This window comes from Trachurus japonicus, chromosome 17 (assembly GCF_045865225.1).
Source record: "Trachurus japonicus isolate A0001 chromosome 17, Traja_1.0".
In the NCBI taxonomy this organism is placed as follows: domain Eukaryota; kingdom Metazoa; phylum Chordata; class Actinopteri; order Carangiformes; family Carangidae; genus Trachurus; species Trachurus japonicus.
Genome location: NC_140923.1, coordinates 11,824,727 through 11,843,350, shown reverse-complemented (window position 1 = coordinate 11,843,350; position 18,624 = coordinate 11,824,727). Strand labels below are relative to the sequence as shown.

At 39.8% G+C, this 18,624-nt stretch overlaps 1 protein-coding gene across 1 annotated transcript in view; it reads left to right on the top strand.

The window, feature by feature from the left end:
* Nucleotides 1-514: 514 nt before the first annotated feature.
* copa (COPI coat complex subunit alpha) overlaps nucleotides 515-18,624 on the top strand; it is a 36,707-nt gene continuing 18,597 nt past the window's right edge. The window contains exons 1-14 of the mRNA XM_085803691.1: nucleotides 515-715; nucleotides 1,077-1,190; nucleotides 1,295-1,368; nucleotides 2,020-2,100; nucleotides 2,199-2,275; nucleotides 2,813-2,922; nucleotides 9,455-9,564; nucleotides 11,824-11,923; nucleotides 12,584-12,802; nucleotides 13,521-13,671; nucleotides 14,438-14,504; nucleotides 15,148-15,223; nucleotides 15,395-15,477; nucleotides 17,658-17,883. Coding sequence (XP_085659817.1) covers nucleotides 676-715; nucleotides 1,077-1,190; nucleotides 1,295-1,368; nucleotides 2,020-2,100; nucleotides 2,199-2,275; nucleotides 2,813-2,922; nucleotides 9,455-9,564; nucleotides 11,824-11,923; nucleotides 12,584-12,802; nucleotides 13,521-13,671; nucleotides 14,438-14,504; nucleotides 15,148-15,223; nucleotides 15,395-15,477; nucleotides 17,658-17,883 — 1,528 coding nt within the window. The 5' untranslated portion in view covers nucleotides 515-675. The remainder of the gene's footprint in view (nucleotides 716-1,076; nucleotides 1,191-1,294; nucleotides 1,369-2,019; nucleotides 2,101-2,198; nucleotides 2,276-2,812; nucleotides 2,923-9,454; nucleotides 9,565-11,823; nucleotides 11,924-12,583; nucleotides 12,803-13,520; nucleotides 13,672-14,437; nucleotides 14,505-15,147; nucleotides 15,224-15,394; nucleotides 15,478-17,657; nucleotides 17,884-18,624) is intronic.

Sequence of the window (18,624 nt, the reverse complement as noted above, 5' to 3'; positions counted from 1 at the left end):
TTTTTTATTTTTTTAGGATGGGGGATCTATCTTTTTTTCTTTTAGGATGGGGGATCTATCTTTTTTTTTTTAATTCAAAACTTTGTTTCACAATACAAAAACAGTTTTTCATGGTAAAATGCAATTACTAAAGCACATTTATATTATACGCCAGGGGGAATTTATAAGTTTACAACAAAATTTTCAAGTTTTCACATATATTGATAGTCTTAATCGCTTTCTGGTTGTTTGAAAATTTGATGGAGGTTATGTATTGCTTGAGCTCACCGTTAAAAGCAGTAAAGGAAGGTTTTTTTTTAATGAACTTACATTTGTGAATATGAAATTTTGCCATTAAAATAATAAGGTTGATAATAAAAGTTATGTTGACTTTCTCCTTGTTTTTTTTCAGGTCAGGGAGCCCAAACAGAACATCCCGGATGGGGGATCTATCCAGAGCGTCGCCGTGGCGATTTCTGCGTCACAGTTTTCACTCCACAACTTTATTGTTCACAACCGGAAGTCACAACGGACTACGTGTCAGGAAAAAGAGAGGAGTCTCGGCTAAATGGGCGAAGGCGATCGGGCCGACTGACTTCACCCGTTTCTGGAGGATTTAACCTGTTTTTATGCTTGTTGTGGAGTTTTATTTTACCGGAGCATTGCAATTAGGAGACGCAGGAGCGCGAAGCGACGATGTTAACGAAGTTTGAGACGAAGTCGGCGCGTGTTAAAGGTGAGACAACGGCTGTTAGCATGGGAGCTAACGTTAGTTAGTTGACGTTATCCGGGCGCAGGAATATACTGCGATGAACCTGTTTTTGTGAATTAATGCTCATCTTAAATAAACGAGTCGTGTGGCACAAACTCTTTCGTTAAATTATCTATATCATATCCTATGTCCATATGTTGTGACATTGACACCACCCTGTTATTTCCTAAGCTATATAAGCTAGCTAACGTAACAAACTGGTTAAACTTTACCACTTAACACTGTTGTTGTTGGCTTTTTCCCCCATATGCGGTTTAGAAAAATGACTTCTCAAACCACCAACGTTATCATAACATAGTAAATGATTATATATTTTGTTTTCCAGGCCTAAGTTTCCATCCCAAGAGGCCATGGGTTCTTGCAAGTTTGCACAACGGAGTCATCCAGCTGTGGGATTATCGGATGTGCACCCTGATCGATAAGTTTGATGAGCACGATGGTAAAAGCAGTGATATCATTATTGTATTTATCGTCATCACTACCCTAACATCCAGGCTGTCATCTTGATAGATTTGCATTTGACTGACGTGTCTTCGCCCACAGGCCCCGTCAGAGGGATTGATTTCCACAAACAGCAGCCTCTGTTTGTGTCTGGAGGAGATGATTATAAAATCAAGGTGAGGCTGCTTTTTGTGATGTTTGATACAAAAAACAACAACAACATGGTTTTATATTAGATGTCAGAGATGATGAGGCTGTAGAGACACATGCTTGGGTTTGTTAAAGGATGTCTGTGTGAATTCTCATTTGTCCAGGTCAAAGGCATCTCTAGACAATCACGTCAACTGGACTCAATTTTGATTGTTAAATGATGGGAAATTATTCACATATCCTGTCAGTGGGCTGACTGCTTAGACAAGTGAAATACAGAGTGAAAGAAAGCTCCCCATAAGTTACTATCAATCACAACTGTTTGAAAGTATGAATGGCATATAAGTGATATTCAAACAAAAATGGCACAAATGTCAAATATAGAAATTAAGAGCTGGAATTATCAAAATGCAAATATCAGACAAAGATCAGTGTTTACTCACCTCAGTCACACACAAATAAGCAGGAGAGTAAACATCTGAATACACTCAGCTGGAGAAGCTCATTAGTATGTGTGTGAGTGACTGATTGAAATCGACCTAATTACGCTTTGCTTTTATCTACTGTCTGTTTCATGATAACATTATATCTGGTGGATTTATTATTTCAGATAATTGCTAGATTTCTTCCATATATTATACCAATAAGTGCTGACTAAATATTCCTGTTGTGAGCAGGTGTGGAACTACAAGCTGAGGCGCTGCCTCTTCACCCTCCTTGGACACCTCGACTACATCAGAACCACCTTCTTTCACCATGTGAGTTTATTATGCCTTTATAAAATACAAACATCAGTTTGATCCCTGATTTGAGATCCAGGGTGAATAAATGAACTGCATCGTGTCACCGTCTGTAGGAGTACCCCTGGATTCTGAGCGCCTCTGATGACCAGACGATTCGCATCTGGAACTGGCAGTCCAGGACCTGCGTCTGGTAAGACCCACTGTCTCTGGTACTGTCGTCGCAAAAGAAAGATATACACATGCAAGCTTGATGCTGGTCTTGTTTACCAGACAAAGAACTTGACTATATACAGTATAAATTTATTTAAATATATGTTAAAGCCTTTGGAAACCTGACTTTAAATAGTAAAAATGCTTATATTATATCAAAGTCAAGTGCCTCATTAAACATCCACAAAAGTCTGAGTGACAATAACTATTCATAACTATTAGAAAACCTGGTTTAAAAACAGCTCATTTTGCTATTGAGGCCACTGGTCAGGACAGTGTGGGCGTGGCAGATAACGCTATGATTGACAGCTCCCTCGTCTTGATTGACATCTCTCTGGCCCCGCCCACTTCAAACAATAGCAACACGTCAATGGCGACCGTTAAAAAAAAAAAAACCCGCCCCCCTCCCAAAAAACATCATCTTTGCTGTGTAGTTTACACGTCAGATAGTCCAAAGCAACACATAAACCTGACTATATTTTAATAAACCCCAATCTTTTTTCCCTCTCGTCCGCAGCGTGCTGACCGGTCACAACCACTACGTGATGTGCGCCCAGTTCCATCCGTCGGAGGACCTGGTGGTGTCGGCCAGTCTGGACCAGACCGTGCGAGTGTGGGATATCTCCGGTGAGGGCTTGGGGGATGGTGGACAGAAGGACAGCGAGCTGGGGGTTGTTTTGGAGGGGGTGGGGGGGGTTGTGGTAGTGGGGAGGGGGTAGAGTGGTACAGAAGAGAAGGAAGAAGCTGGTACAGGACGAACATTAAGTCTTGAAACCAACGTCTTCCATCTCTTCAACTTGTAGATGACAAATCTCTGTGGGCTGTTGCAGAAACACTTCTCCAGGCAGAGAAAGAAAGGGGCCATAGATGTGACGTCATGTGTGACGTATTTACAGTGTAGTCTACTTGCCAGCCCATAAGGCCCCATTGTGAACCCGGAAATGTTGAGTACCCCAAAGTTTTATGTTAGAAATATATAGTATGGGTCTCCAGTATTCAGAAACTGCCGGATGCTAACTTATATATATTGGGCAATTAGCATAACATACACAATTAGCATAAATTAGCATAATTGCCTATATGGGCAATATTTCAACAAAATTGACTTGGCTGATCTGGGCAATATTGGAGTGGTTTTAGGGGTTATTGATGATGCTGAATCCATTTCTGACATTTTCAAAATTCAAAATGGCTGTCTAAACCGGAAGTGACCAGATTTTAACCGCCAGTGGGCCGATTTTGATGGATTTCAAAATCTGGTCACTTCCGGTTTAGACAGCCATTTTGAATTTTGAAAATGTCAGAAATGGATTCAGCATCATCAATAACCCCTAAAACCACTCCAATATTGCCCAGATCAGCCAAGTCAATTTTGTTGAAATATTGCCCATATAGGCAATTATGCTAATTTATGCTAATTATGTCAATTATGCTAATTGCCCAATATATATAAGTTAGCATCCGGCAGTTTCTGAATACTGGGGACCCATACTATCTATTTCTAACATAAAACTTTGGGGTATTTATCATTTCCGGGTACTCATTGTTGGCAAGTAGACTAGTGTGGTATTTGTTTATGAATGAATACACACTGTAAATACGCATTCTGAATGAAGATACAGACCAGAAAGCTGCAAGACGTAGCACAGAAAAGACACAAACTAGAAATCGGAGAGGTGTTTCTGTGCTTCTGCATGCTTTTACAATTTTTGTTGTTGGTGTTTTGTTTTTTTGTTTTTTTTGCTTCTTGTCTCATGTTCTCTCATCTGCTCATCTTCTCAACTAACTAAACCATTAATTGGCTCATGTTTCCTCCTGTCACCGTCTCTCACACTGTCATGCCTTAAATGTGGATCTGCTCTCTCCTGTCGTGGGGATTTTATTTATGTATTTGCTGTTACATTTCCTCTCTTTGAGCATGATTGCATCCATAGATCACATATGACGTATCACAGTTGTCATGGCTACACCTCCATGTTACTTGGCTGCACAGCCTTCATTTAGTATATGTTTAAAGAAAGACTCACTGCACTTCAGAGCCCATTCTTCTTTCTATACTGCTATTTGTTTTCATTTATTTATTTAAAACGCATCCAATATAACTCATCACTAACTGGTTTTGAACATGTATTCTTCACAGACTGAAACTTTCTACTAAAAACTGATGTTAAAATATTCTCATACTCCTCCTGGCATGAATGACGTTTTTGCGCAGCTAGCTTTTACTACTCGACGTATAACATGAAATATACAACAGTGTTTATATATTTCCTGTAGCATTAGCTGCCATATTGTCACCGACTTCATTTCCTAACCTGTAACCGAGTCTGTTAAAGGGATAGTAGCATTTTTTTTTTTAAGTGGGGTTGTATGATCTACAAATAGCCTCTAAGTACTTTAATTGCAGTAGAAGACTCTCTGCACTCCTCCCGTTAGCAACGCCAGCCCATAATAGCCCTGCCCAGAGATTTACAACATACATTGTTGTGAATGGACCCAAAGAAACGGCCTATTTTCACGGCCTAAAAGAGGTTTTACCTGAAAAAAAAAATACACAGTTCCATTGTTCTCTATAATATAATTTTTTCCAGCCCCTCAAAGTGCAGGAAAAACACAGTTTTTATTTGGACCTAACCAACTGCTGATCAGCGGGTGCTAACCCTGGGCGGAGGGATACGTGAGTTGGTTAGGTCCAAATAAAAACTGTGTTTTTCCTGCACTTTGAAGGGCTGGAAAAAATTATATTATAGCAAACAATGGAACTGTGTATTTTTTTTCCAGGTAAAACCTCTTTTAGGCCGTGAAAATAGGCCGTTTCTTTGGGTCTGTTCACAACACTGTATGTTGTAAATCTCTGGGCAGGGCTATTATGGGCTGGCGTTGCTAACGGGAGGAGTGCAGAGAGTCTTCTACTGCAATTAAAGTACTTAGGGGCTATTTGTAGATCATACAACCACACTTTAAAAAAAATGCTACTATCCCTTTAACTCTGCATGTGACTATTAAAACTTCCTGACATGCACGAGCCTCTAATAAGAAAAACAAACTTCCAGCTGACATCCAACGCCCCATCAGAGCACGTCTTTACTACAGCAGCCACCAAACCCACCACCACCACCCGACCACCCAGCCACTCCACGCAGTAGTGTAAAGCTGCAGTACCGGAGTAACCGTAGTTCTAGGACCGCAGTTTTAGGACCCGTTCGATTTACGTCACAGCGCCCCGACACCCCCAACGTTCGGAAGTTGCTGCGTTACTGTGGAAACGGTCACCGCTTTGACCGTTATATTATTCCGCTTTGAATTTTATATTACAAGTTCACATTTTGAGTTTGAGTTAGGCAACGAAGAAAGGAGATAAGACTACACAAATATACCCATCCTAACATGTATATGATAATATATATATTATTATTTTTGAAAAAATATAGCTTTTAATAAATATTCTACATTATTCAAGCTTTAATTTTAGTAAAAAGACCAGTAGAGTGTAGAATAGAAAGAGTCCAATGTCCAGAAAGTAGTTAGGAGCACGTTTGAGGTGATTTGTAGTCGATAAATCTGACGGCAGTAACTTCAGACGAGATTAAAAATGATCAGCAGGTAACGGCAGTCTCCACTTGGTAGGAAGCGCTGTGGCGTAAATCGAACGGTCCTAGAGCTGCGGTTGCTCCGGTACTGCAGCTTCACCCTACTCACTCCACCGCGCCCATCAGCCCAGTCCACACGCGCTCCCTGTGTCCTCCTCATCCCATCCTCTTCCCTGGAAACATCCACACCCGCACAGGGGTTCCTAGTGCCATCTCTCCCCCCCGCGCTGTGTCATCTATCCATCTCTCTCTCTCTCTCTCTTTTCACTGTTGAGCTATCTGTTCACCACGTCACTTTAACGGGCAGGAACCATCAACTCAAGCTGTGTGTTTTCTCACATTTTTGGTTTTTCTTGGCCTCATTTGAGTCTGGGAGGAGGAAATCGCTTCTCTCACTCTGCTGATCAATTCAATCAGTAGTCATTTTTGTGATTTTTTTTTTTTCCTCTCGATGCAAATGAATCATTAACCCAATCAACCCGATTGTTTCCAGACTAGGGATGTCGCGTTACTTGTTTTCACAATTAATCATGGTATTAAACGCCAAAATAAATTAATCGTAAAGATTCCTAAATACCGTCACTTTCCAAAAATGATTATACAAATATAAATACAAATAACTTTATTACAGGGGTGCAAACTTGTCACCTTTCGGCGAAATTCGCCGTTTTGGAACCCAAATTGGTCATTTGTGTGATTCGTGTAAATCCGCAATAAAAAAAATTTGAGAGGGGGGGGGCGGTCCGGCGAGGCGAGGCAAGCCCAGCCGAGCCGAGCCAATGCACCTGTCTCTTTAAGGGCGCATGCACCTTATCTGGATGACAACGAGTGGTGGCAGCGCTCCTCTTCTGTCCAGCAATACACACCTGAAGCTTCACTTTTAATACAGACTAACTAACGCGACTTTTTGAGCATGGCGAGTGAAAGAGTCGGAGCAAGAAGATGCGCCAGCAGCGTTGTAGGTCTGCTGCTGTATGGGACCGCGTGTGTGTGATGATCGCGATCGCGGCCAATTAGCGATTAGCGCGTTTAGCTTTTATTAGCGCTGCAGCGCGACCTGAGTAGCAGCAGCAGGAGGAGGAAGAGGAGGAGGAGGTGGACTGACTGTGGCAGGACACCTCTGCCTCTGTTTCACTTTATGTTGCTGGTAAATAATGTGGTTGTAAAAGTAGTAGGCTAAAGTTAAATTATTTTGTATGCACTAATTAAAGGGGCAGAGCTTTAAGAGACATTTTAGCTTTTATATTTTATAAGATATATTTTTTGTAAGAACCACAATTAATAAATATAGGTTATATATTTCAGTGAATCTAATTGTTCTTAGCATTTGTTAGATAACTTTATTTGCCCAATAAATTAAAACATGTTGGAACTATGAATGTCTCCTCACTTGCAGCCAGAATCTCACTAATTTTAACCTCAGACTGTCACAATGATGTATCAGATGTCAGACTGCCTCATTCTTTAAGTTTTAACCTGAATATACAAGACATGATTGATTTTCCCAACGATGAAAGTATACGAAACCGAACTGAAAACCATGACCACAAAACCGTGAACCGAACCGTTTGCTTGAACATCTTTTAAATACATATTGCCGCTTAATATGTTTTATGTAGCCTATGGCATTTTTAAGCTTCGTGTGTGTTATTGGACAGAAAGAGCAGCGCTACCTCGGAGCATAGCCTACGTAGCCTACAGAAAACACATTTACATCAATAAATAAATGTTTCACAATGAACCAATCAGTCTGTATTAAATTTTATTTAGTTTGAAGGCAAGGTTTGCAAGGTTCATCTGATGGACATCAAGGGACAGATTCTCCAAGTTTTGCACAGCTTTTGCTCATGCTAAACCTGCATAGGCTGAAGACCCCCTTCACATATTTCAAAACCAAACACAGAGAGACAGATTGTGCAGGTTTAACAGGAGCAAAAGCTGTGCAAACCTGAGTAAATCTGGACCCTAGTCTCATGCTAAAATTGACTGTAAATTCACCTTTAAAGTTGGTTTTTAAAAAAATTTCCCCGGGGGAGCATGCCCCCGGACCCCCCTAGGGGGTCGGTATCTTGTCACCTTTTTTTAGCCCTGATGAGTTTGCACCCCTGTTATTAATCCCCAAAGGGAAATTAATTTGTCTGTCAGGCCATCTACCATTTGCAGAAAAATAGCTTCTGCAGATTACGCAACGACGCCACAGATACTGGGTTTAATTACATTAATGTCAATTAATTTTCCCAGAATTGGTAGGAAATTAAATGTTAGCATGTCATTTGTAATAAAAAAAAAGATTAAAATAAACGTAAACATTTATATATAGATGACAATTGATGACTGTAATATTTCAAACATTTCCTCTGAAGGATTAATAATTGGTCCTATATTAATAGAAACTTAAAATATTTTGTGTACAGAATGAGTAATGTAATTATATATATTTTTTTTCACTATATTTGATTTTAAACATTCATAGTGTTGTAAAATTTAACCGTGATAATCGTGATACCGCTTGTTTCTCTGACAGCAATTGACCTCTGGCTAAGCCCCGCCCCCTCCACTCACTCGGACAAACAGTCAACATTCGGTGACAGTTGCTATGGCAACAGCTGTCACAGTAGGAGACATTTCACAGGAGGCAGTTGATGGTTTTTGGAGACAGAAAGATTAAATATCATCTGGAAGTCACCAAAACGTCACTTAGCTTTACTGCTATGGCTGCAGGTTGCCGCGAAACGCCGATAGCGACGGGCTAATTTCTGTTAGCCTGTCTATGGAGTTTTACATTATACGTTAGCATTAAGCTAGCGAGCTTTATGCTTAGTTGTGATACTGGCTAACATCTAAACATCTCTGACAATATGTTGCCTCAAATACGTTGTTGACTTAACTTAGAACAGATGTAGACATCCTTGTTAAATTTATCCACGTTTAGTTGGTGTTGTGGTCTACTGCATAACTTTATCCAGAGCAGACACTTCTCTCGGTTGAGATGTGGCTTGGGAAAAGGTAAAAGAATCCCCCCCGTGGCCCAGCCTCTCGGGATACCTAGTGTCGGAGTTATGTACCCCATGCACACCGTTTGACCATTTTAAACTTAAAATGTCAAGAAAAAACATATAAAAACGAATGAAAACTGACTAACTGCAATGCATTTCAATGGACGTGGAAGCAGAGGATGTCCGAGTGTATGGGCTAGCTATGCACACTGTGATTGGCTCGCGTTTGGGGGCGTGGCTTAGCCATAGGTCAATTGTACCAAGAAAATCTATAATTGTGAGTCGACATCCCTAATCCAGACTCAAGTGAGGCGGGATCGAGAGAGCAGAGGTTGTGTTTGTGTGTTTCGACCCCGTGTGTGTGTTCAATAGTCCAACAGTTCCTCCTCTCTTTAAAACGATCATCTGTCGTCTCTCTGCTTCTTTTTATTATTATATTGGTTTACATCCGATTGTTTTGTTGACTTTTGTTGTCGTGTCTCTCTTCTTCCCTTGTACTGGGGTTGTGCCGTGTGTAACATGAATATGGCTCCCCCCCTCTTGTGCGCGCGCTGCTCTGAATGTTGGTTCCAGGTCTGAGGAAGAAGAACTTGTCCCCTGGCGCCGTGGAGACGGAGGTGCGAGGCATCACCGGCGTCGACCTGTTCGGTGCCTCGGACGCTGTCGTCAAACACGTTCTGGAGGTGAGCAAAAGCTTTCACATGTGGCTTTATTTTATTTTTATTTGTTTGTTTGTTTGTTTTTCTTACCTTGTTTTTTATTTTACCTTTTTTCCACTTTTTACAGCTGCACATAATTTTACACTTATAATCAAGAATCTTGTAAGAATTTTGAATTTATATATAAATAGGACAGAGGATCATTTATATTACAGTGAGAGAAAGACAAGAAATAGAAGAAAATAATAATTAAAAAAATATATATATATATTTTAACTTAACTTATTTCAGATTTATTCAAAATCCTACATACAGAATCATATTCATCACAACAGCTGTCTTCTCAAGTAGTGCTTATAAGGAGATGATGACAATTACAACAAACAACAATATGATCATTAGACACAACAAAGGAGACTTTAATAACGCAAGGAAAAAATAAAATAAAACAAAATAAGATAAAAGAAAATAGAATATAAAATATCAGCTTAATAGTATAGATTGGATTCATATTGTGTATATGAGTTCCTCAGTGTATAACAGTATAACCATGGCATAGCACCACCTTCTAATGAATATAATTATCTTTTTGAAGTCTCAGGGAGTGTGTTTTAGTTATTTTTGTGCATATTGACGTTTGTCAAGTCAGATTTGACAGGTCAGTGGTGGAAAATGTCTCTTCTCCCAAGGTGCAGTGCTCACCTGAAGCCTTATTTTATAATTAAGCAATATATCACGACAGGCCGTGGTATATGCTCATTATACCACGGCTAACAACCAATCAGATCGCCGGATTTCACCTTTCCGTTTTATAAAATTAATTATTTATCAATTAGTAAATCACAATAATCTGAATCCAGAGACAAGTTGGCTTTATACAAAGATTTTCCATTTGGACGCTGACTTGACTTCCAGGTTTCACTCCTGTTTGTGGAGAAAACGATGAACATGGTTTAAACTGAATCACATCTTGTTTTTCTCGGTTTCCTTTAGTCCTAGATTATATTACTTCTTAAGGACCAGACAAATAAAATTACATCTCCTCCTGGTCTGGGTTGTACCATCAGTAACAGAAGTCGAAAGCTGTGAGACATTAGGACACAACAGTCAGACTCAGGGCCGTTGTCTAGGGGAGAAAGGTGATGATAATTCTAGGGGCCCAGCGCCCAGTGGGGCCCATAAAAAACCCCAGTAGTCTAATCTTTGTATGACTGATTTATTCTGCGTAAGACCCTGACTAATACTCATAGTACACTGTAAATACTCAACATCTTTCCAAGAATATTTGTCTTATTTCTTGTTCAAATGTCTCATTTCTAGTCAAAACTAATCTCTTTCCACTTAAAATAAGACTCATTACCTAAAAATTAACTTGTTTTTAAATCATTTTCACTTAAATTCACAATAAATAGAAAAATCTGCCAGTGAAAGTAAGTTTTTTTGTGCTTGTAAGAAGGAAGAAAAACTTGCTCCACTATCAGATTTTTTCTACTTATTCCAAGTGAAAATCTGCTCGAAAGAAGTAAAAAGTGTCTAAAAACAAGCTACTTTTAATATGATGTGTCTTATTTTAAGTAGAATGAGATTTGTTTTGACTAGAAATGATATTTTGACTAGAAATAAGACAAATATTCTTGCTAAGATACTTGAGTTTTTGCAGTGTAATGCTGCAAAACGATAATACATACGTAGTCTAAGAAAAAAAAAGGAAAAGTTAGGGGGAGGGGCCCACTTTAGTATTCTTTAAGGGGGCCCAGAATTCCTAGCAACGGCCCTGGTCAGACTCACTCTCATCCATGGACTCCTTCACCTCTGGAGGTGGTGACCAAGGTGACAAGGGAACAAGATTTCAGCAGCTTAGAAAGTCTATAATTTGATTTTTAACTTCAACATGTGACATAAATCTAAAAATAACTGAGTTTATTGGAGAATATATAATGGTAAGAGTTTATTTATATTCAAGCTGTTGGTGTTTTAGTTTAGTTTTCATGTTTCTGTTCACAAAGTGTTCACCAACATAAAACGTATAAAACAGACAATAACTTGTAATACAATTAAATACAATAAAAGAAAAAGATTAACTTAATGGCTCAGGGATTTTCTTGTAAATTATATTCCTTAAATTAAAAAGATTCACAGCATTTTATTAGCTTGGTGCTTTTATTTTGACGGAGAGGCAACGGCCCCAGACTGAGTTTTCACTGAGCTGTCAGTGTTAACAAGGTGCGGTGGAGGTTTTTGTTTGGACGTGTCGTTGAACTGAGGTCGTGTGTCTGTGTGCAGGGTCACGACCGTGGGGTCAACTGGGCGGCTTTCCATCCCAGCATGCCTCTCATCGTGTCTGGAGCTGATGACAGGCAGGTCAAGATCTGGAGGATGAACGGTGAGCTCAAATATATTTTAAAAAACCAGATACTGCTGACGAGGGGTGTCACGATTCTCCAAATCCTCGATTCGATTCAATTCTCGATTTTTTTTCTTTTTCTTACAGCACAGAGGCCTATGCCATTTTCAGACTAGTCTAGTCTATAATCATTGGTTTTATTCATCAAATTTTGTACAGTAAATCTTATTTCAAAAGATGGGCTACATATAAGTGATGCAATTTCCATAATGTATCACATTAGGCACTATGGTCACATTTAAATAATTTATTTACAATATAAAGGTAACAATTTTACCAAGAAAGCCCCCAAAAATCATGATCCAGGGGCCAAAATTGCCCCCAAGGTTTTGAAACGTATATACGTATATCTACATTATCATAATTTTATTTTCATTAATTTACCGTCGTGTCTCATTATTCTCCTGATGTCGGCTTAATGTAATGTAAACGAGATTGCGCTGATACGGAGAGTCATGTGACAGACAGTGGGCAGATCGTCGATCCTCTCTTTGACTTCGATGCTCGAGACCATGACGTAATACACCCCTACTGCTGACAGAATTGATTTAATTTGTGTATTTTTCTGATTTAAAATGAAAAGTCATCGTCCATCATCAATCAGGAACAAACAATGAACAAACTTATCCTTATTTCCAGAATCCAAGGCCTGGGAGCTGGACACGTGCCGCGGCCACTACAACAACGTGTCCTGTGCCGTCTTCCACCCGCGTCAGGAGCTCATCCTGTCCAACTCCGAGGACAAGAGCATCCGGGTGTGGGACATGTCCAAGAGGACCGGGGTGCAGACCTTCCGCCGCGACCACGACCGCTTCTGGGTGCTGGGAGCTCACCCCAACCTCAACCTGTTTGCTGCTGGTGAGTGGAGGCGTCGTAATGTTGTTTCTGAACGAGGAAAAACTTCTACTAACCCCGACCTGCAGGGTCTTAAAAACATGAATGTCTTAAACTTGATAACCGTAAAGTAAGAAGGCTTTGAAAAGGTCTTAAAGGGATAGTAGCATTTTTTAAAAGTGGGGTTGTATGATCTACAAATAGCCTGTGAAAAAAAAAACACAGTTCCATTGTTCGCTATAATATAATTTTTTCCAGCCCTTCAAAGTGCAGGAAAAACACAGTTTTATAGCGAGCAATGGAACTGTGTTTTATTTTTCAGGTAAAACCTCTTTTAGGCCGCGAAAATAGGCCGTTTCTTTGGGTCCATTCACAACACTGTATGTTGTAAATCTCTGGGCAGGGCTATTATGGGCTGGCGTTGCTAACGGGAGGAGTGTAGAGAGTCTTCTACTGCAATTAAAGTACTTAGGGGCTATTTGTAGATCATACAACCCCACTTTAAAAAAAATGCTACTATCCCTTTAAAATTCATTGGATGTGGTCTTAAAAAGTCTTAAATTTGAGTAGAAAAATCCTGGGGGTACCCTGTTCTTACTTTAGCGACGGCCATCAGTGCACAAGACTAGAAGATGCTGATCAGCAAAATCAAGAGAGCAGATATGTAATGTTTCCAAAAGAGGAAAAATGTGTGATATTATGTGGATGTTTCACTAATAGACGACTTCTTGTGTCCTTTTAGGTCATGACAGCGGCATGATTGTGTTCAAGCTGGAGCGCGAGCGTCCAGCGTACGCCGTGCACGGAAACATGTTGTACTACGTCAAGGACCGGTTCCTCCGCCAGCTCGACTTCAACAGCAGCAAGGACACGGCCGTCATGCAGCTGCGCAGGTTGGGACTTCCTCCTCGTTTTGGACACCTCGCCTCTCATTCTGTAAAAAGTCTTATGGAAGCATTTTTTTTTTTTTTTTTTTTTTGTACTTTATTTTTATAAAAAGGAACATAGACAACATACAGAAAGACATAGAACAAACAGTTGGTCACCTATACAATACATTCATTCAAACGTTATACTGGTGGAGTTACAAATACAATGATGGTTCAATGAGCGTCGCTTTTGGACATGTACACAATCCATTTTTCCCAATAGTGCAAATATTTATCAGTCTGTAGGTTTAACGAAAAGGTCATCCTTTCCATATTTTGGATATTAGTCACAATATTGATCCAGTCTGACTCTGCTGGAGGTGTGGTCTGCAGCCAGCTTCGAGTTACGGTTTTCTTACTAGCTAGCTGCTAATAGTATTTTTAAAATATATTTGTCTCGCCCCAATATATGGGGTGCAATATTACCCAGGTAGATTGTAGAAAAGGAGATATTAATTTCATCACCAAAAATGTTTTGTACTACTTGTGTGATCTTTTGCCAATACGGCTGAATAGCTGGGCAGCTCCAGAATATATGAAAATGGTCTGCTAGCTGTTCACCACACTTCTTCCAACACAGTCCCCTGGCCGTCTCCCCTGTTTGCACACATTTAAACTTAGGGGTTATGAAATATCTAACCAGATTCCGCCAGCAGAAATCTCTCCAGAGACCATTGTGGAAGCTTTTTGAAAGTAAAATATTAATGTTTTGTGTCTTGTTTTGTCCCAGTGGATCTAAGTTCCCAGTGTTCAGCATGTCCTACAACCCGGCTGAGAACGCTGTCCTGCTCTGCACCGTACGTAGCGCTCAGTCCAACACACACTCACGCTCTTCTCTCACTGAAAACACAAACTCTTGTTTCAGGGTTCTTACAGATCCTTAAAAAGTCTTAAAAGGCATTGAATTCATTAATCTAAAAACAAGGCCTTAATTGGCATTAAAATGTCTTAAATCAATTTTTCAAAAGTCTTAAAAATGTTAACACTTGGTAAGTGGTATTTTATGGTTGTAATTAGTCTCAAATCTCAAAATAATTGGTAACATTTCGACATAGAGAAGTTAGTGGCGGCCGTCAACGCTAAATTTCTCACCGCCACCAGCTCCCGAGTCAGTGTTTTTTTCTTTTTTTCTGACTTTTTATGCATTTATTTAGAAAGGACAGCTGGAAAGAGACACAATCCAATGTTCATGTAGCAGTCACTTTACCTTGGATCACATAGGAAAGTGGGTAAAATTGTCCCTAACCCTATGTAATTGATGTGGGGGTTTTCTTTTTTTTTTCTGCATTTGTGTTTATTGTGAAGTCGGTCTTAAATTTAATTTCAAGTGGCTTTAAAAAAGTCTTAAAAAGTCTTAAATTTAACTTGGCCTAAGCTGTAGGAACCCTGTGTTTTCATGTTTTCCTGTGTGTTTAATGTAATGCTGTGTGTGTCCTGCAGAGGGCGACCAACCTGGAGAACAGCACCTACGACCTGTACTCGATCCCCAAAGAGAGTGACTCTCAGAACCCCGATGGTACTGAAACCTCACAACACAAATCCATTAAAACCATTTCCCTCCATTTTTTCTTTTTTAAATCAGTGATATATTTGTAATTCAAGATGTCGATCACATACAAAGTTGAATCCTTTTTTAAAACATCCTGCACTTGACGACTGTAATAACACAGATTGTGTCTTGTCTCAGCTCCGGAGGGGAAGAGGTCCTCGGGTCTCACAGCCGTCTGGGTGGCCAGGAACAGATTCGCCGTCCTAGACCGCATGCACTCTGTAAGTGTATTTACAGGTTTATTAATATACAGGGTTCAAAATTAGTGGTCGCCAGTCGCCAGTGGCCACTAACTTTGATGCTTTGGCGAGTAAAGGAAGCCGGCTGACTGGCCACTCTGGCGAGTGAAAACAATCCAACTACTTTGTGTTGTTACTGTTCCTCCCGACCCGGCTGTGACGCTTGGGTTGTGAGCCGGTGTCGTGCAGATCTTAAAGCTCACAACATGCCGTATAGCAATGATTTGTGACCGATTACAACGCTCGCGGCGCAAGTGTGTATTCCTCTCTCTTCAGTCTGGTGTTTGGCTGCACTTTCAATAAGAAAAGTTCCATATGAGCGCGATCAGCTGAGACAGAGCACAATGGATGTGGTATTGATCAGATATCGCAGCGCACATGTTTATTTAACGGCAAAAAAAATTTTTTTCAAATTGGAGCGATATTTTTTGCCGTTAAATAAACATGTGCGCTGCGATATCTGATCAATGCCACATCCATTGTGCTCTGTCTCTGCTGATCACGCTCATATGGAACTTTTCTTATTGAAAGTGCAGCCAAACACCAGACTGAAGAGAGAGGAACAGCAGCTCCTCTGACAGCTCCTCTGTGGAGCTGCAGGAGAGCTGCCACGTCTTTTTTTATTTTTTATTTTTTATTGCAGCGCCGTTATTACAGGTGATGCACGTCTATGTCCGTGTAGCTACATTTATTGTCTGATCTTCCTTCATGGTGCACAGTGTCAGTCCTCCTGTGAAACTTTTAGCTACTAAATAATGTGACTGAAGGCAGTGGAAGTCTGCACATGTCGACACGCCCCCATGAGTTGACGACATAAGGAGCTAATAAATAAATCTATATAAATAACTGATATATATATATCCTACTGATATATATATATATATATATATATATATATATCCTACTGATATATATATATATATATATATCCTACTGATATATATATATATATATATATATATATATAGTATTATTCGGTCAAGTTCTTGTTATAGGTTAATGGTTAAACGGTTAACCATGTGCATCCCTAAAACCTTTTAGGGAAAAAAGGCAAACTTGACTCCTTTATTCCACACAAAAATATGCTAATAGCTATGATATGTGTTAAAAATGCTTATGAGTGTATCATAACAGTTCAGCACAATGAAAAATATACAAAACAGCTATACATAATTTTTGGCCAGTAAAAAATCTTTCTGGCCAGTAGATTTTTAAAGCTCACTAGCCAGTTGGCCAGTGAGCAAAAAAGTTAAGTTTGAACCCTGTTAATATATATTATAAGTAGAAACACATCGATAAAGATCAGAGGGGATTTCAACATGAAAACTTAGAAAGGTATAGATGGAGGTTTTGATCTTTCAATAAAATCAACGGCCTGTGTGCGTTCATTCAAGCTGAAATAGGTAACCAGACGATGTAAGTCAAAGGTGTTTTTATCTTTTTGTGTATGATATTTCTTCAGATACACGTACAGCTAGGGAATAGGGATGTCACAGTTACTTGTTTTCACAATTAATCGCCACAATACATTGATCGTAAAGATTCCTAAATACCGTCACTTTCCAAAAAAAAGATTATGTATGAACCGTATCGCCAAAGTTAAGGTAAATGCACAGATACTGGTCCATTTACCTAACGTAACATTGAATTGGTAGGAATTTAAATGCTAGAGTGTCATTTGTAATTAAAAAAATAAAAAAATAAATGTCAACATTTGGTATAGGCAATTAAAGACTGTAATATTTCAAACACTTCCCCTGGGGGATTAATAATTGGTCATATTTTAATAGATACTTAAAATATTTTGTGTAAATAATTAGTAATGTAATTACATTTTGACTATATTTGATTTTACACATTAACAGTGTAATTAATGCATAATAATCGTAGTACCGTGATTATTTCTCAGACAATAATCGTTCCAAGAGAATCTATAACCGTGACATTCCTAAGTACAGCTAAATTCATGATGAGCATTATGCCAAAAACGAACGAAAGAAAGTTTTTATTCTTTGCTATGAAACTAATTTTAGACACCCGCTCACTAAAAGATGAAGTGAGTTACAGATCAGCTCCTCTAAAATGAACTCCTTCCTTCCTTCCTTCCTTCCTTCCTTCCTTCCTTCCTTCCTTCCTTCCTTCCTTCCTTCCTTCCTTTGCAGCTGCTGATCAAGAACCTGAAGAATGAAATCGTGAAGAAGGTCCAGGTGCCGAGCTGCGAGGAGATCTTCTACGCGGGGACGGGCTCGCTGCTGCTGCGCGACGCCGACGGGGTCACGCTGTTCGACGTGCAGCAGAAACGCTCCCTGGCCACCGTCAAGATCTCCAAGGTCAAGTACGTGGTGTGGAGCTCCGACACCAGCCACGTGGCGCTGCTGGCGAAGCACGGTGAGTCGACTGGACGGATGGATGGATGGATGGATGGTAGGGCTGCCCGATAAATCGTATTTCCATCGTCATCGCGATGTCGACATGCGCGATAGACACATCGCGTAAGGTTGCCTGAAATGCGATTAGTACGTTGTATTATACAACAAGTAGTTCCGACCAAGCAATCTGATTGGTCAATAAGACATTTAGAACGTGCTCAAATCAGCATTACAGCAGGGCTGACTCATCACTGAAAATATTACTTCGCCATGTCATGTTGTTTACACATCTCCATGGCAACATGGACTTTTCCCCCTTTTATTTTGAAAAACGTCATTTATTACTCGTGAAAATAAATCACAAACTACATTGACCTCCTGTAGGTTGTTCCTGACAGCTGCCAAAGTCACATTTATAGAACAATTATGTTGTTTTATTTTTTGTTAATATATTGTAAACTTCCCCGTTACAGCCGAGAGGATTGTCTCCCTCCCATGTGTGTAACGTTACAAAGTCGGAGAGACACGAGTTGTGATCGCGGTGAATATGTTTTTAAAATATGGCCTGGAGCTGAATATTTTCATTGAAATAAAACGGAGGTGATTACCTGTATGTTTCTCTCTCTCGCTTGCGCCTTTTGGGCTTTTAAATAATCTGGAGTAATCGTTTGGCTTTCTCTATCAGCTGTGTCGGCAACACGGCGCTATAACTTCATTTACATGCAGAGTTTGCGGTTGTAGAAGCTACATCTGTGAAAGG